General features: G+C 41.1%; 1 protein-coding gene across 1 annotated transcript; it reads left to right on the forward strand.

Annotated features, from left to right (window-relative positions):
* Positions 1–10596: 10596 nt before the first annotated feature.
* On the forward strand, positions 10597–23635 carry Mthfd2 (methylenetetrahydrofolate dehydrogenase (NADP+ dependent) 2, methenyltetrahydrofolate cyclohydrolase). Its single transcript, XM_042699714.1, has 8 exons — positions 10597–10743; positions 15874–16058; positions 17697–17819; positions 18174–18326; positions 18969–19076; positions 19737–19829; positions 20174–20299; positions 22486–23635. Exons 1-8 carry the CDS (start codon positions 10643–10645, stop codon positions 22647–22649), a joined length of 1053 nt encoding a protein of 350 aa, XP_042555648.1. The 5' UTR covers positions 10597–10642; the 3' UTR covers positions 22650–23635.
* The last annotated feature ends 1014 nt before the right edge of the window (positions 23636–24649 follow it).

The raw sequence follows: 24649 nt of genomic DNA on the forward strand, positions 1-24649 counted from the left end.
AAATGGCTTTTATTGTTTTTAGAAATGTTCCTTCTATTCCTATTTTCTCCAGAGCTTTTAGCATGAATGAATGTTGAATTTTATCAAAGGCCTTTTCTGCATCTGTGGCGATAATCATGTGATTCTTGACCTTGGCTCTGTTGATATGCTGGATTACATTTATTGACTTACGTATGTTAAACCATCCCTGTGTCTCTGGGATGAAGCCTACCTGATCATAGTGTATTATTTTTTTTATGTGTTTCTGGATTCTGTTAGCTAGAATCTTGTTAAGGATCTTTGCATCTGTGTTCATCAAGGAGATTGGCCTGTAATTCTCCTTTTTGGTTGGGTCTTTGCCTGGTTTGGGGATGAGTGTGATATTGGCTTCGTAGAATGAGTTTGGGATAGCTCCCTCCTTCTCTGTTTCTCTGAAGAGCTTGAGGAGTATGGGTATTAGTTCTTCTTTAAAGGTCTTATAGAATTCTGCTGTGAATCCATCTGGTCCTGGGCTTTTTTTTGTTGGAAGACTTTTGATAGCTTCCTGTATCTCATTATAGGATATTGGCTTATTTAATTGGTTAACTTCTTCTTTGCTCAGTTTGGGTAACTTGTATTTCTCTAAAAATGCATCCATTTCCGCCAGATTTTCTTCCTTTAGAGAGTATAGCTTTTGAAAGTAGTCTGTTAGAATTGTTTGGATATCTTGGGTACGTGTTGTGATGTTTCCCGTGGCATCCCTAATCCTATTAATATGGGTTTCCTCTCTTCTTTTTTTAATTAATCTTGCCAACGGGCCATCAATTTTGTTTATTTTTTCAAAGAACCAGCTTTTTGTTTGGTTTATTTTGGTTATGGTTTTCTGATTTTCTAATTGGTTAATCTCTGCTCTCAATTTGGTTATCTGGCTTCGTCTAGTAGCTTTAGGTCCCATTTTTTCTTGTTTTTCTAGCTGTTTTAGTTGCAACATGAGATTATTTACTTGGTCTGTCTCCATTCTCTTGATGTGGGCACTGAGGGCAATAAATTTGCCCCTCAGGACTGCTTTTGCTGTGTCCCACAAGTTTCTTTGTGAGGTGTTTTCATTTTCATTGAGTTCTAGGAAATGCTTTATTTCTTCTCTGATCTCTTCTGTTACCCAGGCCTTGTTAAGGAGTGTGCTGTTCAATTTCCATGTATTAGAGAAATTTCTGCGGTATGCTTTGTTATTGAGAGCTAGCTTGATTCCACTGTGGTCAGATAGGATACAGGGGATTATGTCGATCCCTTTGTATTTGCTTAAGTTCCTTGCCTGAACTATGATATGGTCTATTTTGGAGAAAGTTCCATGAGCTGCTGAGAAGAATGTGTACTGTGTTGTTTTAGGGTGAAATACTCGGTAGATGTCAGTTAATTCCGCTTGAAGTATGGCCTCACTTAATTCGGTAGCTTCTTTGCCAATCCTCTGGTTGGTAGACCTGTCCTTTGGTGAGAGTGGCGTGTTAAAGTCTCCTAGTATTATCGTATTGGGATCTATTTTATTCTGTAAGTTTGAGAGCATTTGTTTAACATATCTGGGTGCACCGATATTTGGGGCATATAAGTTGATGATGGTTATATCCTCCTCTTGGATTGTTCCCTTTATTAATATGTAATGTCCGTCCTTGTCTTTCTGTACTGATTTTAATGAAAAGTTTATTTTGTCAGATATCAGGATAGCTACACCTGCTTTCTTATTGGGGGAATTTGATTGGTAGATCCTTTTCCACCCCTTCACTCTGAGTTTGTTTGTATGTTTGGCTGAGAGGTGGGTCTCCTGAAGGCAACAGATGGATGGGTCTTGTTTTCTGATCCAGTCCTCAGTTCGTTTTCTTTTAATTGGCGAATTCAGCCCATTTATATTAAGAGAAAGTATAGAGAGATGCATTGTTGTCCCTGCCATTCCGTTTTCCTAAGTTTTTCTTCTTTCCTTTCCTCCTGTGCTTGCTCAGTTAGACTTTGAGTAATGCCTGTTTGGGGCAGGTCCCAGTTCCTGGTTGCTTTCTTCAGGTTGTGTCCCCCCTCTTAGAATTCTTTGTAATGCTGGCTTAATGTTTATGTATTCATTTAGTTTTTCTTTGCTATTAAAAGTTTTCAGTTCTCCATCGAATGTGAATGCTAGCTTTGCCGGGTATATCAGTCTGGGTTGGCAGTTATTGGCTCTCAGGGCTCGTATGGTGCTTTCCCAGGCTTTTCTTGCATTCATTGTTTGTGTGGAGAGATCTGCAGTGATTCTAATTTTTTTCCCGTTGTGGTATAGCTCCTTCTTCATTTTTGCTGCATGCAGGATTGTTTCCTTATTATTCAGATCCATCATTGTTACTATTATGTGCCTAGAAGTGTTTCTCCTGGGATCTTGCTTGTTGGGTGTTCGATAAGCTTTTGTGATGTAGTTAAGATGGTCGTTTTTGAGGTGGGGAAAATTTTCATTGACTATCTTGTTAAATAGGTGTTGCATTCCCTTGCTCTGGAATTCCTCACCTTCGTCCACTCCGATTATGCGAAGGTTAAATTTTTTAGCATTATCTGCTTGCTCTTGAATTTCCCTTTGGTTTAATTTGAGTGATTTTTCCATATCTGTCACTTTTTGGTCCAGTTGGTGTATTCTGTCTTCTGTATCTGACACTCTACCTTCCATTTCATTCACTCTGTTGACCGTGGCTTCTATTGTGGTTTGCATGGTGGAAATGGATCCCTTTATGGATTCAATGTTGGTTCTCAGAGTACTGATCTGACCTCTCAATGAGGTGATATCAGTATGCATTACCTCTAATTTGGCGTTTATCTCACTTCTTACTGAGGTTTGTGCAGCTTCTATTTTTGCATCCAATTTTTGTTTGATATCCTGTATATCTTTTGATAGTTCATCCTTGTGCTCTTTCAATTTCTGATCCATTTCTCGCTTTATTTCTTGAGTCATTGCCTCCAGCAACCCTTGGATGTAGTTTTTGTCTTCCATTCCTGCTTTGCTCCCACTGGGGCTCTCCCCTGCGTGGCTGCTGGCTTTTGAGGTGAGCTTGCTGTCCTGGGTAGTGGTAAACCTTGTGATTTTTCTCTGTGATTTTCGCATGGGGGTTCAGGAGACTGCTCTTCAATCTTGTTTTGGTGTGTCTGTCTTTGCTTGGTTGCTGATTCTCTATTGGTAGAGAGAGTCTGTGTCTGATCTGGATTCTGTTGGGAGCCTATTTCCAGCTGCTATTCACTTAGGATTCTCAGCTCTCTGCTGTAGCAATTCCCGCCTTTGGAAGGGTTGAGCAGCCTAGACTGCTTGTGTTTGCTCCTGCGGGTGCTCTTGGGAAGATCAGATGCTCTGGATGCACTCTCCCAAATACTGGAGTCTGCTATGGGCTCCTGATGTGTTTTTGTTTGTTTGTTTTGGGCTGGTTGTGGGCTTGAACTCTAGGTTTGGGTGCTGTCCCTCAGCTCTTCAGCTCAGGGCTGGCACCCTACCATTTGAGCCACAGCCCCACTTCTGACCCTTTTTGCTTTGTTCAGGCGCCGGTCCCCTGGCCTGGTTCCGGCCCCAGCCTGGAGCGCGCTCGTTAGGCCTGTGCTAATGTGTATACCACCTTGGTTATGCAGCCTGGAGGACACAGTTCAAATTTCTTCTACTGTTGGTAGTCTTGACCCAGGGGCACTGTTCCTGGCTTGAGCATTTAAGCTCCCTTCCCGGGGCGCTCTTGCTCTGGCCTGGCCAGCAGAGTGTGCTCCACCGGCTGGTGGAGCTCTCGAACAGTTCCCAGTTTTAGTGGGTCCTGTGGTCCGGGTGTTGGGGTAGGGAGTCTAGGTCAGGGTCTGGGGATTCCCTCCAGCTCTGGTCTCCCTTGATGGATTCCCTGTCCCCTGATGGGTACTCACCCTGTAGGTCGTCAGTTGTTGTTGCAGTCCGTCAGTTGTTGTTTAGAGCATGTTTTAAGATGAAATAATACTAGCCAAGTCTTAAATGGTAGACTAAAGAATCCGATTAGGTTTTTTTTTGAAAGCAGGGCATACATATTTTCTTTCGATTTGTCACAGTCATGGTTGTGAGACAGGATAGATCAGAGAAAATGAGACATGGGACACACAGAGACAGATACTGTATTAATGAAAATAATACAATGTTATATTGATAAATTCAATACAATATTATATTAATGAATTCATTATTTTTATCTTGAGCTCTATATTCTCTCATAAGCTGTAACATTTAGTAGAAAAGAAAAAAAAACAGAATAGTTCTCTTCCCTCTGACCCCGTTTACATGCCCAGCTGATAGCATGCTCTAAAACGAAGCAAGGAAATCTTAAAATAGACACATATTCTGGGAAAAGGACTACTTTGGGCACAAAAAGTGCTTGCTAAGAAAAATATTATCTCAGGGATGGATGTCTTGAAAGAATTCATCCTTTGTCTGGAGAGAAGTCCAGACATCAATGACTTGAGATTGGAAGAAAATCCCTCTCTATCAGTGACCCAAGTTTGAGCAGGCCAGCCTTGAGGTCTCTGGACCCAGTTGATAAAAGAGTGTAATTGGCAAAATACCAGGTGTCCAGACAGAAAAACACCTGTCCTAAGGTGAAGTTGTGCCAAACTCCAACCTATTGTATTACCATATGTACCTGTGATGCTAAAGCACTCATTATACCTATTAGCACGTGTGCCAGTATTCATGTCTAGCTGTATACTTTTTTCTCTTTCCTTTGCTTTACTAATAAAATTTCTTAGCCAGGCACCAGTGGCTCATGCCTGTAATCCTAGCTACTCAGGAGGCTGAGATCTAAGATCATGATTCAAAGGCAGTCCAGGCAGGAAAGTCCATGAGACTCATCTCCAATAAACCACTTAGAAAACCGAAGTGGCACTGTGGCTCAAGTGGTAGAGCACTTGCCTTGAGCTGAAGAGCTCAGGGTCAGCACCCAAGCCCAGAGTTCAAGCCCCACAACCAAAAAATAAAATAAAATAAAATAAAATAAATTCTTGGTCTCTACATTGATGAATCTTAAGATCCTTCCTCCCTCCCTCCCTCCCTCCCTCCTTCCCTTCCTCCTTTCCTTCCTTCCTTCTTTCCTTCCTTCCTTCCTTCCTTCCTTCCTTCCTTCCTTCCTTCCTTCCTTCTTCCTTCCTTTCCTCCCTCCTTCCCTCCCTCCCTTCCTATCTTTCATTCCTAATTTATTTGTGTTGGTCCTAGGGCTTGAACTCAGGGCCTGGGTGCTGTCCTTGAGCTTTTTGTTTTGCTCAAGGCTAGAGTTGTCCATCTACCATTTGAGCCACAGTTCTACTTTTGGCTTTTTTGGTTTTTTGGAGATAAGAATTTCACAATGGACTTTCCTGCCCTGGCTTGGCTTTGAACTATGATCCTCAGATCTCAGCCTACTGAGTAGTTAGGATTACAGGTGTGAGTCACTGGTTCCTGCTTTTTTTTTTTTTAAAAAATATCAAGAACTCAGTACCCAGAGCCAAGCAGAAACCATCTTCCTCTTGCTTCCCTGAAGCATCATGTTTCAGATGTGATAAAAGTTGCCAATACAGGAAGCCCTAAGCCACAGCCTGCTGAGCCACAGCTTGCTGAGGACAACTTCTAGTCACACAAGACCCCTATAACCCTTTAGAGCCCTAAATCTCCCTAAGAATGCTCTGCCCCACATTATTTTTTAAACTTATTTTTATGTTTTATTTTTGTGCCAGTACAGGCTTGAAGTCAGGGCCTTATGCTCTTACTTGGCTCTTTTGCTCAAGGCTGATGCTCTACCACTTGAGCAGGCACTCTATCACTTCTGGCCTTTCGCTAGTTAATTGGAGATAAGAATCTCATGGTCTTTTCTGCTCAGGCTTCCTGAGAGGCTAGGATTACAGGTGTAAGCCACAGGTGCCTGGCTTTTAGCATCATGTTCTTTTTGTGTTTTATTGTTTGTTTGTTTGTTTTTGTGCCAGTACCTGGGCTCAGCACTGGCCCTGAACTTTTTTTGCTGAAGGCTAGTTCTCTACTCCTTGCACCATGGCTCCACTTCCAGCTTTTTGATGGTTAATTGGAGATAAGAGTCTCATGGACTTTTGTACCCAGGCTAGCTTTGATTTAGGATTTTCAAATCTTAGCCTTCTGAGTACCTAGAATTATAGATATGGGCCACTGGCACCTAGCTCTGTTTTGCTGTGTTTTTAAAATAATTTCATATATAACAGAAACATGGTAGAAAAGTTCAAAGAATACTTGTACACTCTTAGTACAGATTCCTCAGCTACTCCTATCTTACATTGGCCCTTTAACTGTTTCCTCATCATGTCTACATATGGACTAAACTATGTCCCTCTCAAAATTCAATGTCAAAACTATAACGTAGAGTATGACTGTTGTTGGAGACAGGACCTTAAAAATGGACTAAACAAATTAGAGGTGGGCTTTAAGAGAATCCGGTGTCCTATTAGTAAAAGAAGTTAAAATGCAAAGAGGTGGGGGGGGAGGGACAGAGAGAGAGAGACAGACAGACAAAGACAGAGAGGAAGGAAAGAATAAGGAAGAAGAGAGGAAGAGGGAGGGAACTAAGGAGGAAGAGATAGAGAAGAAGATAAAAGATTAATAGAGAGAAAAACAGACCAAGAATGCATGTTCCCAGAGAAAAGTCAATGACATAGAAAGCATGTTGCCAACCTCAAGCCAAGAACAGAGGCTTTGAGTGAAATCAACCTTGTAGATACCTTGATCTTATTCTGCTAGCCCTCAGAATTGTGACAAAATAAATTTCTGTTGTTTAAAGCATTAAGTATGTAGAGCTTTGTTATGGTAGCCCTAGCAAATTGATACATTACTTTTTCTGAGCTATTTTTAAAGTAAATTGCACCTAGGTGCCCCACCACAGATGAATGGATCCAAAAACTATGGTATCTATACACAATGGAATATTATGCAGCCATTAGAAATGACAAAATAATGGCATTTGCAGGGAAATGGATGGAGCTAGAAGGAATCATGTTGAGCGAGGTAAGCCAAGAACGAAGAGACAAACGGGTACATGGTCTCCCTGATAAGTGGATGCTAAATCCAAAAGGTTAGGTGATATGACAAAACTAACAGGACTTAAGAAACAAAGAACTCCCGCTCATCTGGTTGAACCACTACTAAATATCCCCATGCTGCTGATCACAAATATGGTATATAACATGTGAACACTGTTATATATTACAGACTGTGGTAGACAATTTGCTCCAGAGAAGTTAGAATGAACTTGTGACTTTGAAATTATGTAATCATCTAATCACAATCAAAAAAAAAAAAAAAAAAGAACCTCGGGGAAGGGAGGGAGGGAAGGGATGGTAGGGGGAAAACAATGGAGGGGGTAACAATGTTCAAGAGGAAGTGTACTCATAACCTCACTCATGTAACTGTAACCCTCTGTATAGTAGCTTTACAATAAAAAAAAAATAAATAGAAAAAAAAATAAAGTAAATTGCAAATGTGATGTGACTTTAGTGCCTAACAGCTAGTAGTATATGCTCTCTTAAATTCCATAATACATTTAACGAAGTCAAGAAATCAACCTTGACACACTGCTACTAGCTTGATCCCTATTTTGACAATTGTCTTATGGTGTCATTTATAGCAAAAGAGGAAAAAAAGGAAAAAACTGGAGAGGGATACAGAATCCAGTGTAGCATCTCATTGTATTTAGCTGTCATGAACTCCTTTAAGCTAGAACAGTTCCTCTTTCTATCACAATGTTGGCATTTTCAAAAACTAGCAGTGGTTTGTCATTTTTTTTTGAAAATTTTCATTCATTTTTATTTCAATTTCAATTTATATTTATTTTTAATTTTTTTTTTGTAAAGATACCATACAGAGGAGTTACATGAGTAAGGTAATGAGTACATTTCCTATTAAGCATATGTTGTTTTACATTCTTTTTTGTGTGTGAAAATACTGTACAGAGGGGTTACAATTACATGGGCAAGATAATGAGTACATTTCTTTCTTTTTTTTTTTGGAGGGGGGGGCGTGAACTCTGTGCCTGAGCACTGTCCCTCAGCTCTTCAGTTCAAGGCTAGCACTCTACCACTTGAGCCACAGCTCCACTTTCAGCTTTTTTCTTTTTGCTTATGTGGTACTGAGAAATCGAACTCAGGGCCTTGAGCATGCAAGGCAAGTGCTCTTACCACTGAGCCACTTTCCCAGCCCCAATGAGTACATTTCTTATCAAGCATTGTAGCCTCCTCCTTTGTTTCCCCTTCCCATCCCTTCCCATCCTCCCTCCTGAGGGGGGGGGGGGTGTTTGTCTTTTTTAAAGTGGCTTATTTGCTGTTTCCTCATAATTTGGTTAAGATCTTGTAGTATATTCTAATCTTACAGGAACATATTTTTTCCTGGACAGTCTTTACATTCCAGCTCTGTAATCTCGCTTCTCAATGTGAAAATGAGAAATTTGTAACAGTTTTTTGGTCGGTTGTGAGGCGTGAACTCTGGGCCTGGGCGCTGTCCCTCAGTGTTCTACCACTTCATCCACAGTACCACTTCTGATTTTTTTCTGGTGGTTTATTGGAAAAAGAGTCTCATGGACTTTCTTGCCTGGGCTGCCTTTGAACCGCAATCCTCAGATCTCAGCCTTCTGAGTAGCTAGGATTACAGGCATGAACCACCAATGCCCTGCTTGTAACCATTTTAATGAAACCTGCTGGTTTAGGAAAATTACTGCATTAAATTTTCAGACTTGTTTAAAAACATGAAGTGATATGTATTCAATGAATACATTAGATAGCACATGATATGTGCTTGTCTTGTTACTTGTATATTAACTTTGATGACTTTTTTTTAATTAGTGTTTTACTGGAGAAATATTCTGAGACTACACAAAATAGCTGTCCAATAGATATGGAAAGGTCAATCCAGTTTGAATTCCAGTTAAATAATATTTTTTTTTAAGAAAGGAATTTATTTAATAAAGAAGAAAGTAAAGGTCACTCAGGAGAGTGAGCAGCAGTTGTCTTGATAAATAATACAATACAAACAATAAATAAATAAAATAAAAATAATTACAGATAGAAACTCCAGAAGTTATTATTAAAATGTTTTAATTTAATATAGGACATATTGTACTTTTCTATGCTAGATCTGGCAAACCTATATGTAAATATATGTAAATGTTTCTCATCATCTAGCCTTCACACTGCTGTTTTGACAATCGTTGATTCTGAATAATTTTTTACTATGACTTTTCCAAATGGTGATTTTCAAACTTGATCTACATTTCTTTGTCAAGAGTTGAGCTGCTTTTCTTTTGTGGTGTAGGGGTTTAAAACTCAGGGCACCTGCTTGCTAGACAAACAATCTAGTGCCTGCCCATTTATCAACACTTTACAGCTCCTGGAAGTGCCTGACACACATTAGGTGCTCATCTGGTCAATAAGTGAATAAATGAACTCTTAAAAAGGATTTAAAATGCTATTTTAAAGGTGACATACAGAGTGGTTACAGTTACATAAGTCAGGTAAGAGTGCAATTTCTTTTTGGATAGTATTACCCTTTCCCTGGCTCTCTTTTAGTTTTTTCCTCTCATCCCATCCACAAGTTGTTTATTCATGTTCAACATAGTATCTGAGTACCATTGCCACACTTGTTCACCTTTTGCTCCTCCGTTTCTGTGTCTCCCCTTATACTCCCAGCTACATATAAACAAACTGAAAAAGAAAAGAAAACAAAAACAGCACAAAAAGGAAAAAAAGTCTTGTCATTTCTTGGAGTTCATTTTGATAAATATTATTATTTTTTCATTAGTTTTGTCCATCGTGGGGCTTGAACTCAGGTCCTGGGCACTGTCCCTGAACTTTTTCGCTCAAGGCTAGTGCTTCTACCACTTTGAATCACAGAGTCACTTCCAATTTTCTGGTGGTGGGCTGGGAAGGTGGCTCAGTGGTAGAGCGCTTGCCTTGCATGCCTGACGCCCTGAGTTCGATTCCTCAGCACCACATAAGCAGAAAAAGCCAGAAGTGGCGCTATGGCTCAAGTGGTAGAGCACTAACCTTGAGCTGAAGAGCTGAGGACAGCGCCCAGGCCCAGAGTTCAGGCTCCCACAACCGGCAAAAAAAAAAAAAAAAACCAAACAACCAATTTTCTGGTGGTTAATTGGAAATAGGAGTCTCACGCACTTTCCTGCCAGGGCTGGCTTTGAACCGCTACCCTTGGATCTTATAAGGCCTCTTGAGTAGCTATATTACAGGTGTGAGCCACTCTATGGCGCCCGTCCGATAACTATTATTTTGTATGATCAGATGCGCGTAGGCCTTTTGCCTTTCTGTTCTCTAAGAGTATTCTTCCTTGTCTCACAGCGTGCGAATGCCCAGAGTCCTGTATCATAGAATGAACTTCTATCTTCCCGTTTACCAGGCTTGGATGACAACAGCTGCATCCGACAGGGGCTTGACTTCCTCAGCCAATCAGGAAGTGCTATAGAGACCTCACAGCCTTCTACAGCTTGGTGGCCTTCTCCTCGTGCTCCAATCATAAGCACAGCCCTACTGGATTTAGCTTACGTTTAATGAAGACAGCTGATTGGCTTCCACGGCTCTGAGAGGACCAATGGGAATCTGCGGGAGGCGGAGTCTAGCAGGGGGCGGTGGTATAACCGCGCGGACAGCCCGCGCGCGCGGTTCTCTCCCGGCACGGGTACCGGCGTGTGCCATGGCTACAGCTTCTCTCTTGTCCGCATTGGCTGCCCGGCTGCTGCGACCTGCGCACAGCTGCCACCTCCGCCATCACCCCTTCCATCTTGCCGCAGTTCGGTAAGTGGGTCGAGGAGGGGGTCAGCGCGGAAAACCGGTGAACACCGAGAACGAGGGCCACCTGGGCTCTCCGATGGGCGTCGCGGGGCCGCCTTTTTAGCATCGCCCGGGCCGTGGCGGTCGGGGAGAGAGGGGTGTGGCGGGGCGACGTGGCACCCAGCGTGGCCGGAGCCGGCCGTGTGGGGCAGAGGCTTGGGCGCGGGGGGCGAGAGCTTCCGGGAGCCCCGATTTACCTGGGAAGCCCTGAGGGATACTGCTGGCATCCCCACACCGACGCGGGGAGTTTGCCCGGGGGAGACCGTCGGCGAGCGCCGGGAGCGGTTCCCGAGGGCAGCCCGCGCTCGCGGTACCCTGCCGGGACCCTAGCGGCGGACCCGGTTGGTGCAGTCTGATGAAATCCCCGAGCCGACTTGCTGGTGGGGTATCCGCACTTCCCTCCTCCTCGTCCTCCTTCGGGGATGGGTGTGGTGGGCGCAGCGCGCTGACCCTTGGCTGCGGTGGACGTACGTACGGTGGTCCCCAAGAGTCTGACTGCAGCCCATGGCAAGCTGGCCAGTGCCAGCCTGGGTAACCTCATGCTGATCTCCGGGAGGAGGCGGGTAGTGGGGAATGACTGTTTCTTGAGGGTGTGCGTGTGTGTGTGTGTGTGTGTGTGTGTGTGTGTGTGTGTGTGTGTGTGTGTGTGTGTGTGTGTGTGTGTGTGTGTGTGTGTGTGTGTGTGTGTGTGTGTGTGTGTGTATGCAGTTTTACAACGTGAGTTCTGGAAGCGGCTTGTGGGGACGATTGCTATGAATGAAATCAACACACCTGGCCAGACACTTCAAAGTGGTCAAGATGGTAAATTTCATGTTACACATATTTTGCCCACAAAGAAAGTGGGTGGAAAAAGGTACCTGGGAGATGGACAGGGAAAACTGTTAGCATTGCCTTAAGGAGGTAATTTTTTTTTGTTTTTCCCTGATCTATCCAGATTTCAAACTTAAATTCTTACCTAGATAAGGGGCCCGAGGCTGTGATTTCTGTCTTTGTAACCTCTTTTCTGTCTGTCTTTATTCAGGGCGCTTTTATTTCCTAGAGTCTTGTTAAATGTTATTAATGACATTTCCAAGGCTCTGCTTGTTGGAGCACAGGATGCAGAGTACAGAATGCGTGGGGATGACTTTTTTGGTAGGATTTGGGAGGAAACATTTAAGACTTTCCTTGGTCTGACCATGATCAGCCTTTATAGCGCCATCCTTTTTTTTTTTTTTTTTTTTTAAACTGCTTTCCTGAGCTGCTGGCCTGAGGGTAAGACCTTTCTGGTTGAATAGTATTTATAAAAATCATCTTATTCATTGCTTAACGACATAGACCAGTTTGTTTACACTCAAATAGGGAAAGCTTTCCTTTTGCTTGCCTTTCTGACAGATGTGTGCTCCAAAGCCCTGAATGCAATCCAGGTTATCTGCTGCACATTTGATATTTACAGTGTTGCACTGCTGTTTCAGAGGGCTTCAGGAACATAAACCTCATAGTTAGAGAGTTAGTACCGTACGTAGCCTTGGAGACACTGGGGCATGGGGCAAGTGGACTTTGGAGCAGAATTCTGTATTTGAATCTTGTTTCTCAACTTCTAATTTCTTCTTCTGTATAGCAAACTGAATATTATAATACTGCCAAGATAACAGAATCTTTTGTTTCATAGATATTAGTTCCTTTTTCCTTTGTGTCTTCTCTCCTTACTGGTCCCATTAATTAATTTCTTCTGGAAAGCTCTATAAGCATATATATATATATATATGTGTGTGTGTGTATGATTTTTTTTAGAGTTTTGAGAAGCAAAGGAGAGCTAAAATGCAGTTATATTATGAAAGTTCTTTATGACATTGTGGCTTTGTTTTTACTTGTATTACTTTTTTTTTTTTTTAAACAAATTGGCATAACATCCAGAACCTGTCTTTGGAAGCAAAGATTGGAACTTGGAACCTCGCCTTTTTCCAGAACCCTGTGTCCTGAGCTTTAGCATATCATTTTTAGTCCAAGTGGGCTGCTACCATTTTCTCTTAAGTTAACTGCTGTCAAAAGAACCTTTTTATGAAGTGCCAGCTATGTTCTTTTCACAAGTATATATGTGCTATACACACATTCATATATATGTAATTTCTTATAAGTATGTATATAAACATATCCATGACATATAAAGGACTTCTATAGACAGGAGATGATATAAGAAATTGCTTTCATTGAACATACATGCTTGACACTTTATATAAGTTACTTCATTTGGTATGAATGAATGACTATCCTAAGCTCTTTTTTATTTTTTATTCTTTTTTTGGTCAGTCTTGGGGCTTGAACTCTGAGCCTGAGTGCTGTCCCTCAGCTTTTTAGCTCAAAGTGAGCGATCTACCACTTGAGTCACAGCACCACTTCTGGTTTTCTGGTGGTTTATTGGAGATACGAGTCTCATGGACTTTTCCTGCCCGAGGTGGCTTTGAACTGCAATCCTCAGATCTCAGCCTCCTGACTAGCTAAGCTCTTTTTTAGTAGTCTTTGTGGCATTCCAGAATTGAGAATGTATTTCTGGCCAAGGATAGTTATTCCACTTACTGATATAGACCAGGGATTTTGCCAGGAATATTTGTATTAGCAAAGTCCTAAATCTCTTCATTCTAATTCTAAAATAGATTTGTAAATACTAACGTGTTTTCACTTCCTTAATATACCATGAGTATAAATTGTGATCACAGTTACATAGATACATTACATAAAATCTGAGTAAAAATATTGGTTTGTTAAAATCTGTGAGTCTTACTATCTTGTAAGACATAGTACGATTAGTATAAATTTTAGATATAAACTTGTATTAAAAGTTTAAAAGTAGGTGCTGTTTAAAGTAGGTATTTACTTATAAGCCAAATAAGAAGCAAGCACAGAAGACTTAAAGGTTGTAAAAGCTTTAAAATTCTATTTTTTTTTTTTTTTTTTTGGTCGGTTGTGGAGCTTGAACTCTGGGCCTGGGCGCTTTCCCTCAGCTCTTCAGCTCTAGGCGAGCGCTCTACCACTTGAGCTACAGCGCCACTTCCGGTTTTCTGGTGGTTTATTGGAGATAGGAGTCTCATGGTCTCTCCTGCCCGGGCTGGCTTTGAACCTCGATCTTCAGATCTCAGCCTCCTGAATAACTAGGATTACAGGCGTGAGCCACCAGTGCCCGGCTAAAATTCTATTTTTAGTAGTGGAATTGAGAATTAATCCTGACAGTAAGAGGCATCTAGTGCCTTGATGTAATTATTGGTGAGAACTAACATCTGCTGCAGGGGGAACAGATGTTTCTTTGGTCATGAGGTTGGAGCAGTCCTCCTGTGACAGAGAGCAAACGCCTAAGGGGGAAAGAACTGTTTTCATGGGAACATTTTTTTTTTTTGTCTTTTGCCAGTGTGGGGCCTGAACTCTGGGCCTGGGCGCTGCCCCTCAGCTCTTCAGCTCAAGGCTAGCACTCGACCACCTGAGCCACAGTGCCACTTCTGGCTTCTTCTGCTTATGAGGTGCTGAGGAATCAAACCCAGGGCCTCATGCATGCAAGGCAAACACTGAGCCACCTTCCCAGCCCTCATGGGATCTTTTTGCTTAAAGAAGAAATGCTTTTCTTCAAGTAATGACTGTTATGTAGGAAAAAACAAAACAGGATTTTTAACATTTGGCCTATATGTAGCCCAAGAAGAGCTGCATAACCCGTTTAATTGGGAAGAGAGCATTAGAGATTCAAAAGCATGGCTTGGGAATCTGAAGGTGCCTCTAGATGGCTGAGCTTTCTCATTGTCCTGCTACCAGCACCAGCTCTCTGGTCCCCTTGCCCTAATTGTTGCCCTTGATGCAATTGATATTGTCCGATCCTGCTTTCTTTTTATGGCTTTCTTCTGCTCTCTCAACAGGTCCTCTGGTTCTAGTTTGAAGTGCCTCAGGGAGGAGCTCTGTCTGGTCTAGTTAACTAGTACTGCTCCTCGTGGAAGCTTTTGTACCATCTGGACTGCTAGCCATCCTAGCAGATGCTCACTGCTGGTCAGCTGTGTATGGGCTACGGAGACCTGGGGTAGAGCGTACTACCATCTTAAGGAGGGTCCTCCCACTCTTATCAGAAGTTTTCCCCACAAGGGGCTGTGAACAGCCCTAGGCATTTTGAGGTTTAACCTGTTCAATGTAGAGGTTATAGGTCTGACTACATGACATAGTTTTTGTATAAGCAATCTCTGTCTCTGGATTCAGTCAGCTGTGGATGGAAACTATGTGTGTGGGGGGGGGGGTGGGGGACTTCATCTATAAGCATGTACAGACGACACAGTAAAATAACTATTGATATATTTTTGCATTGCATTGGATTATTTAAGTTGGGCACTGGTGGCTCACACCTGTAATTCTGGCTATTCAGGAGGCTTTGAGATCTGAGAATCACAGGTCAAAGCCAGCCCAGACAGGAAAGTCCGTAAGACTCATCTCCAGTTAAACACCTAAAAAAACCCAACAAAACAGAAGTGGAGCTGTGGCTCAAGGTGGTAGACTGCTAGCCTTGAGCAAAAAAGTTGAGGGACAGCATTCAGGCCTTGAGTTCAAGCCCCATGACTGGGGGGAAAAGATTTATTAAAGTATAGGAGAGGATGTACATAGGTGATATGCAAATATCATTTTATGTAAAGGATTTGAGCATCTGTGGGTGGGAAAGTAAAAAGTCCTGGCAAAACAAACTACAAATGGCATATGAGCATTTAGATGAAACTGTTGAGTCTTGTAGGGAAAATCTCATAGTGTAAGGTGTAGGAAATGAAAAATGTGCATGGAAAGAAATGTCTCATAGGCCTTGGTCAGGAAGTAATGAGGAGCTTAAACTGATTGGGACCCCACCTGGCTGAGTACTGTCACTTAAACTTCCTGAGGTCAGATGAACTAGTTCAATCAAGTTTATCTCCAAATTTACAGCTGGACACAGGGGTATCACTTAAATCTGTCCTTCAGATTTCAGTTGTCTTTTTATTTGGCATTTAAATCTTAAATAGAAGGCTGTTAGTTTTTGGGGTCAATAACTTTTTGTAGTTTGAGCTTTACATTTTACAGAAATTTCAACACTTTGTTTTTGTAACTCTGTTGCCTCTGTTACAGAAATGAAGCTGTTGTCATTTCTGGAAGGAAACTGGCCCAGAAGATCAAGCAGGAGGTGCGGCAAGAGGTAGAAGAGTGGGTAGCATCTGGCAACAAGAGGCCGCACCTGAGCGTGATTTTGGTTGGTGAGAATCCTGCCAGTCATTCCTATGTCCTCAACAAAACCAAAGCAGCTGCAGATGTGGGTATGTGTCACTGTCGGCTCCCCCACACTCTATTCACTTGAAGATTATTTGAGGCAAAGGCCATTGGAACTTATGGAATCTCTTTCTGATTAGAAAACTCTGGCAGAGGTTGCTAATGGGATTGAACACTGCCATAAAGAACTTAGGCCCTATATTTGCTTTTTGACTGGAACAGGAGGAACCTAATCAGCACTCTCAGTGTCTTCAGGAATATGGTCTAACTTCTGTTCTTAACCTTGCCATTTTCACGGATGACAAATTTTACATTTGTTTTCCTTAAACAAAAATGAGAAGCCGGCCTCCGTGGCTCACACCTGTAATCCTAGCTACTCTGGAGGCTGAGATCTGAGGATTGTGATTCAAAGCCAGCCCAGGCAGGAAAGTTTGTGAGACTCTTATCTCCAAATAACCACCAGACAACTGGAAGTGGTGCTATGGCTCAAGTGGTAGAGTGCTCGCCTTAAGCTGAAGAGCTCAAGGACAGTCCCCAGGCCCACAGTTCAAGCCCCATGACCGACCAAAAAAAAAAAGTCTCTTGACTTGAACATTTGAAATTTATAGCCATAGGGAATTAGGAAAGATTGAGCAATGGGGAGTCTTACATGTCAGTAATATGGTTGAACAGTCACAGATTGAAAGGAAATGACTAACTTCTGGGAAATATCTTTTGGTTTCTTTCTTTTTTTTTTTTTTTGGCCAGTCCTAGGGCTTGAACTCAGGCCCTGGGCACTGTCCCTGAGCTGTTTTTGCAAAAGGCTAGCACTCTACCACTTGCCACAGTGCTACTTTCAGCTTTTTCTGTTTATGTGGTACTGAGGAATTGAACCCAAGGTTTCATGCATGCTAGGTAAGCACTCTACCACTAAGCCACATTCCCAGCCCCATCTTTTGATTTCTTAATTGATTTGTTCCGAAGCTAAGCATGCTGTAAAAGTGGCTCAGAGTTAGGCGATGGGAGATTGATATGATATTACATGTCTTATGGACAACAGATTACCATGTGGCTGCAGATAAAAGGCTCAAGATTCAGATAGATCTCTGCCCACTCATCTGTGGGCAGAACCACAGGACTGTTCTGTTCTTCATCAGTGCCCTTTTCAGTTGAAAAGTTCTAGAAAACAGCAAGCTATGACATTTTAAGATTCTGGGAGGGAACCAGGTGTGTGTGGCTCATGCCTATAATCTTAGCTATTCAAGAGCATGAGACCTGAAGATCATGACTCAAAGCCAGCCCAGGTGACAGCCTGGAGCGAAAAAGCAGTGTTCAGGCTCAGAATTCAAGCTCCAAGATCAGTGCGGAGGATAGGGGAGACACTGAAGTAGCACGGTACAGATGAAAGAGCATGAGCTTTAGAACCAGAAATGTGGCCCTGTGATTGGCTGGCTTTTAATCTGAGACTCAGTCTCTTGTCTGCAAGACAGAATTGATGAGGATTACGTAGATTAGTGCCTGGAAAAGCACTGAACAGGTGTTCTCCAGTACAGGTTTGTGGTTAGCTTTTTAAGTTGCCGTGAATCAGTCCAGGCTTTCAGCTCCCAGGGTGGTGCAATGGTAACAATGTGATAGCAGGGAACAGCAGGCAATAAAATAGTAGTACTGAAGTGTTTTTTTATAACCTTGACATTTTCTTGTAATAGGAATCAACAGTGAGACTATTGTAAAACCAGCTTCAATCTCAGAAGAAGAGCTGTTGAATTTAATCAATAAACTAAATAATGATGAAAATGTAGATGGCCTCCTTGTTCAGCTGCCGCTCCCAGGTGAGTTTTGGTCTCTACCAGTGGAGAGGCGTGGCTGCTTATACAGCTTGCACTTTGTGTGGATTTGACCTAAAAGGGGAGGCAAACTCAGAAGATGGAATATTGACTTAGAAATATTATTATTAGAAACATGAGTGTTATTATATGTAATTAATATTAACAATTTAGTATTGAATCTTAATATAAAAGGTAGTGAAGGGAAACAGTGAGAAAAAAGGTATTTATTGCCTTTTGTAGTAGGCGTTTTACATTTCGTTTAATGTGAGCTTGTTCTGTACACACCAGCTAAGCTTGAGTCAAGCAGCACTAACTATAGTACAGCGATTTAAGGCCACTGCCCAACTTCTTTTTCAGAACACATTGATGAGAGAAGAATCTGCAATGCTGTTTCTCCAGACAAGGATGTTGACGGCTTTCATGTAATCAATGTAGGGAGAATGTGTTTGGACCAGTATTCCATGTTACCAGCTACCCCCTGGGGTGTGTGGGAAATCCTTAAGCGAACTGGTAAGTATATCCCAGAATTGTATGTCTGTCCCTAACCCAAAGTCTCAACTCAAAAGCTCTGAAATCCAAAACTTTTTGAGTATTGTTGATTTTAAGATTAGAGATATGACTCTGGTAAAATCTGGGCAGGTATTACCAAATATGGAAAACTTGGAAATTTAAAACACTTCCAGCCTGAAGTAGTTCAGATGAGCAATATTTAACTTATACTTGTAAATGACAAAAATTCCAGTGCCAAAGAATAGAACTCCCAGCATGCATTCTCTGTCCCCATTTGCAGAGCTGACCTCTTAAAGCCTGCCTACAATGGTTCTTGCTCTTTAATCCACAGGCTTTAGGGAAAGGAAATTTAGGATTTTCTAGTGATGATAGCATACATTTATGTAACATTTTGTGTTAGAGTGTTTTCTCCAACCCTTTCTATGTATGGCAAGGATAGGTCTGATTGGCTGATGAGCTAATAAACTTAATGATGTCATTATCAAAATTAGATTCACATGCTAGGCCATCTGACTTCTTTTGGTGCTCATTTTAAGACAGACTGAAAATGCTTTAAATGAAATTTATATATAATATATATTACACCATATATATTTTATATATATATATATATATATATATATATATTTTAACCCCCCATAGGTATTCCAACCCTAGGGAAAAACGTCGTTGTGGCTGGAAGGTCAAAAAACGTTGGAATGCCTATTGCAATGTTACTACACACAGATGGGGCACATGAACGTCCTGGAGGTAGGGAATTGCTTTCAGAATAGCTTATCCATTTTGTGAGAACCTTCAGGGGCCATTCTGTGGATATTTGGGAGTGTTAACTTTCTTGTATTGTGTATTTGCTATAATTTTGTTCACTTAGAGTAACCTTTGTGTGGAAGCCATACTCAGTGTCACCAAGGGGAGTTCCTTTATTATGGAACTAGCCTCAAATGTGAGTTTTAAATAAAGTATGACTATAAGCAATTAGAAATGTTCACCTACTAGTCTCAGAACATGGCTCAAGTGACACAGTGCCCACCTAGCAAGCGTGAGTCCCTGAGTTCAGCCCCTAGCACCACCAAAAAAGAGAGAAATGTTCAGTTACAGCTCAGATAATTGGAAGTAAGAAATAGTTCTTAGTTACTTAGTTAGTATCCATGAGCTGTGTCATTTGGTGGGGGGGGGGGGGAGGGAATCTTAGACCATTGGAATGGACTAAATTGATAGAACTGAAGTGTATTATGTCATATTCTGTTATTTTGTGTATGGAAAACGTCATAAATCAGTCATTATAGGTAGCCACTTGAATTGTACCCTAGCCTAAATCAGGGATGAAGTTTCTACAGTGACTTGAGTGGCTGAGACTTGACCTAATCCCAGGTTTTGATTTAGACTCAGCAGGTAATTTTTTCTTCATAGGTGATGCCACTGTTACAATATCTCATCGACACACTCCCAAAGAACAACTGAAGAAGCATACAATTCTTGCAGATATTGTAATATCTGCTGCAGGTAAAATTCAAGAGAGGGGGACAGAAGGACCAAAGGAAGAGTGAGATTGTGCATCTTAGAATTTGCCTGCCTAACTGCCTTTCCATTCATCTTTCCCCTCAACAGTAAAGATGTGGGTGGAGCTGTGGGTTGAATACTGGTTTTCATTGTAGTCTGGGCAGGTGAAGCTTCCTGATGGCCTCACAATATTACCATTTACTATATGAAATGCAATGATTTCTTGGTTTTTATAAAGCTTGTTATTGAGTTCTCAGGTGTCTGGAAATGGAAAGACAAGAATTCTGGCAGTTGGAATCTTTGTTTTCAGTACTAAGTGGATGGTTTATTCCTGTCTCCATTGCCAGGAGTTCCCAATCTGATCACAGCAGACATGATTAAGGAAGGAGCCGCAGTTATTGATGTGGGGATAAATAGAGTTCAGGACCCTGTAACTGCAAAACCCAAGTTGGTTGGTGATGTGGATTTTGAAGGTAAATGAGGTCATTTTTTTAAAAATTATAAAACCAATAAATACTGCCTTTAGGATTTATCATTTACTTTCTATTTAACTTTTAAATTTGAGTTATCCTGGAAATACTGTCTAAACTATTTTTCACAAGAAATAAGATGATTCTTATTTTAAAATGACACCTATTCTAGAAATAGTTTATATTTTTGTGTCATAAAGTTATGGAGGGCAGGTATTCATTTTCCAGGGAGTTTTGTTTTCTTTTTTTTGTTGTTGTTGTTGTTGGGCTTGGGCACTGTCCCTCAGCCCTTCAGCTCAAGGTGAGCCATAGAGCCACTTTTGGTTTTCTGGAGATAAAGAGTCTCATGGACTTTTCCTGAGGATTACAGGTGTGAGCCACCAGCGCCCGGCTAGTTTTGTTTTCTTTAGACTTAATAACTGAAACAACTTAATGACTTTTAACCAGTTTGAAATTTTAATGAAATCATTTTCTTAAGTTTCCTAAAGTATTAATCATTTTCATTGAAAGGAAAGATCATAGACATGGTCAGTGAAGAAGTCCTGTAACTTCTCCTTTCAGTTCTTTTTTTTTTTTGGGTCCAGTCATGGGGCCTGAACTCTGGGCCTGGGCGCTGTCCCTCAGCTCTTCAGCTCAAGGCTAGTGCTCTACCACTTGAGCCACAGTGCCACTTCTGGCTTTTTTTTTTTTCTGCTTATGTGGTGCTGAGGAATCGAACCCAGGGCCTCATCCATGCAAGGCAAGTGCTCTACCACTGAGCCACCACCTTCCCAGCCCATCCTTTCAGTTCTTAAGATATTTAACTGAATTTTATGCTGACAATCTTTTTTCTTTTTTGTGGTTGCACTGGGTTTGAGTTCAAGGTTTCCTCCATGTTAGACAAGCATTATACCACTTGAGCCACGCTTAAAACTTACGGTGATAATCTTACTAACTTTCTGTTTCAGACTCAAGTTTAGGTATCACAGTAAGTCCTTCTTCCCCCCCCCCCCCCCCCCCACCCGTTTTGTCCATTGTGGGGCTTGAACTCCAGGCCTGGGCACTGTTCCTTAGCGCTTTTGCTCACAGCTAGCACTTAGCACTTTGAGCCACAGCACCACTTCTGGTTTTCTAGTAGTTAATTGGAGAGAAGTCTCATGGACTTTCCTACCTGGGCTGGCTTTGAACTGTGATTCTCAGATCTCAGCCTCCTGAGTAACTAGGATTACACATGTTAGCCACCAGCACCTGGCTTCTAAGTATTTCCTTTTCTTTTTTTTTTTTTTCTTTTTTTTTTTTGGTAGGTCCTGAGGCTTGAACTCTGGGCCCTGGGTGCTGTCCCTCAGCTCTTCAGCTCAAGGCAAGCCACAGTGCCACTAGTATTTTCTTTTTCTTTCCTCTTCTTATTTTTTTTTTTTTTTTAACCAGTTGTTTTTTTTTTTTAACCTGAATGCTAGGTCTGGGCGCTGTCTCTCAGCTCTTCAGCTCAAGGCTAGCACTCTACCACTTGAGCCACAGTGCTACTTCTGACTTTTTCTGCTTATATGATGCTGAGGAATGGAACCCAGGGCCTCATGCATGCAAGGCAAGCACTCTACCACTGAGCCACCATCCCAGCCCTAATATTTTCTTATTAAGAAAATTTTTTAGAGGTCCAGGATGTGACTCAAGGTAGAGTCCTTGCTTGCCTAGCATGTAAGAAGCCCTGAGTTCAATCCTGAGTATTGAAAAAAGACTTAATGTTTTTTACGTTTTGCTTTTCACATATTAAAAAATTACTTGTTTGGTTGCTTTGGAGATTTTTACTTTAATATATTCCTTTTTAAAATGTATTTAATATGGTGGGAAAATTAGCTGATAAGCTATACCACTCATTAAATGTACATTCATTGACTAACTGTATACTAAGTGCATGTTGTTTTCAAAACATTACCCTTGGGGAGGAAGGGAGGAGGATGGGATGGGAAGGGGAAACAAAGGAGGAGGCTACAATGCTTGATAAGAAATGTACTCATTATCTTGCTTATGTAATTGTAACCCCTCTGTACAGTATTTTCACAATTAAAAAAAAAAACATTACCCTTGATTAATGTATATGTAATTTTTTTCAGGGGCATGTTTGTTACTGTTTTTTTCTTTGCATACATTCATGATATGTTAAAGATACGTTCTTTTGCCTAACTGTAGCTGCCTGTCTTGTTTCTATGCAGAAGTCAAAAAGAAAGCTGGTTACATCACTCCAGTCCCTGGAGGTGTAGGTCCCATGACAGTGGCAATGCTCATGAAGAATACCATTATTGCTGCAAAAAAAGTGCTAAGGCCAGAAGAGCTAGAAATGCTGAAGTCTAAGGAGCGTGGAGTTGCCACCAATTAACTGTGTCACCCATGCCATGAGCAGCACTCCAAGCCAGTCCAAGAAGTAAATCAGGCCAACAGAAATGCAATATGTTTAATTTATTCTACTGAAATGATGCTTTGTATTTATTGAAAGTTTAAATGGGTGTGTGTACGCGTGCTTGATGTCACCAGGAAGCCCTCTGGTGTCATATTGGATCATCTGATCTAGCCAAGAGAAACTGTTTACCTGAAGATAACATTGGAGGTGCTGTTACACTGAGAGTGGATGCCTAACTTTATCACATACTTAAGTTAAAAATCTGCCTTTTCTAGGAGTGCATTTCCTAAGTGCTATTCCAATAAGAGTTGATACTCATTTTAGGTTCCAAACCTTTTGAGTTCAGCTGTTCAAACCAAAGGAAAAACGTTGCTAGTGAAAATTAGGGAGAAGGTAAAAAGGATTTAGTGGAGAAAGTGACTTATTGGAGAAAAAAATGACCTTGATTTCTGTATAATACTGAGTGTAACTAATTTATCTAAAGAACTGAATTGGCTAAGGAAAACTACATGTGAATTAGTTGTCGTTTTGTGGCTTAGTCATTAGGGAAATGTTGCCCTTATATGTATTTTATCTTTCTGGGAGCTCTCTCCATTTTAGCTTTCTAGGACTGAAAGGTTTATTTTATAAATTATTTGTGTGTACTGTTGTATTTGGCTTTTGTTATATCTTTACATTTTGTTGTTCAAGTTTTGTATTGCTAGGGGGAACCTGTGTGGTTTCTCTGTTATATCTTGAAACTTATTTTGGAAAAAACTTGGACTTGATAATCACTAGGGCAGCTTGTATAACTGTGCAACTTACTTTCCACCAAAGATGCAGCAGCACCTGCCTGCTTTTCTTTACATATTCTGTTGGCTTTCCTGAAAGATATTTAAGATCTTCAGTTAATGTCAAATCTAATCAGACTTTCTGATTAAAGGGTTGTTTTGTTAATAAAACACATCTGTCTGGTGTGGAATGAGTTTCTAGAATACTATTTTCTTACTGTCTTAGTTATGACTTTTATTCCTGGATACATCAGTCTGTTTATTTCTATATTTGGTAACCCCCAACTCATAACAAATTTGTTTGAGTAACTAGGGAGAAAACAACCTACTCCTTTCACATACTGATAAGTAATACTAACAAGTCCAAAGCTTAATATCTGAAATTCAATTACGAGGTTCTAAGTGCTTTGTAAGTCATGTATTCAATTTATGTATTACAACAACGGGTTTTCCTGTTGCTGAGTTCTCCACTTGTGTACACAATGGAAAAACGTTATATCCTGTGAGCATTAGTTTGATTTAAGATTGGAAGATTCTTGGCTGGGTATATTTTGAGGTAGGGATAGGTTCTTGTGTGCTATCAAAAAGTTGTTTGGAGTTTGTTCACTCAGGAAAAAGGAGCTTTTGTCTTAGTCAGCTTGATCTGTTCCTTCACTGTACCTCTGCCAGTGTTATGAGTTTGCTGGGAGGTTTTTGTAAGTGAATTATGGCCCGTATATGCATGCCTGCTGACTTACCTAAACTAATAAACATGGAGTAAGATTAGCAGACAGGATTAAGTTTTATTGAAGCATGCTTACATTAAAAGTAAGGAAAAAACTACTGACAACATGGAGAAGCAACAGTATGTCAACGTGTTGAAAGCTACTGAAATTAAACTTCATATACATACAAAATATAAACGATATATAAGGTAAAAATTACATGGATCAATTTACAACAACAACAACAAAAAAACTAACATTGCAGTTTTCCAGCTTGTTTGATTAATCAAGCATATTTACTCCTGAATCCATAACATTTCTACAGTTTAATGTGGACGAAGTGCTACTGCAAATCAGCCAGGCTTTCAGGCTGAAATATTAAGGATGCAATGGCACAAAGGAAGAAGGTAAAATGAAAAAGAATTTAAGTTTGATGTGGTGGTGGATTAGTGAACAGCTAATGTTGCTATCAGGAGTGGTAGAGGTCCATACCTCTTGGCAGTAT

The sequence above is a fragment of the Dipodomys spectabilis genome, unplaced genomic scaffold, assembly GCF_019054845.1.
Source record: "Dipodomys spectabilis isolate Male_0828 unplaced genomic scaffold, ASM1905484v1 ptg000262l, whole genome shotgun sequence".
In the NCBI taxonomy this organism is placed as follows: domain Eukaryota; kingdom Metazoa; phylum Chordata; class Mammalia; order Rodentia; family Heteromyidae; genus Dipodomys; species Dipodomys spectabilis.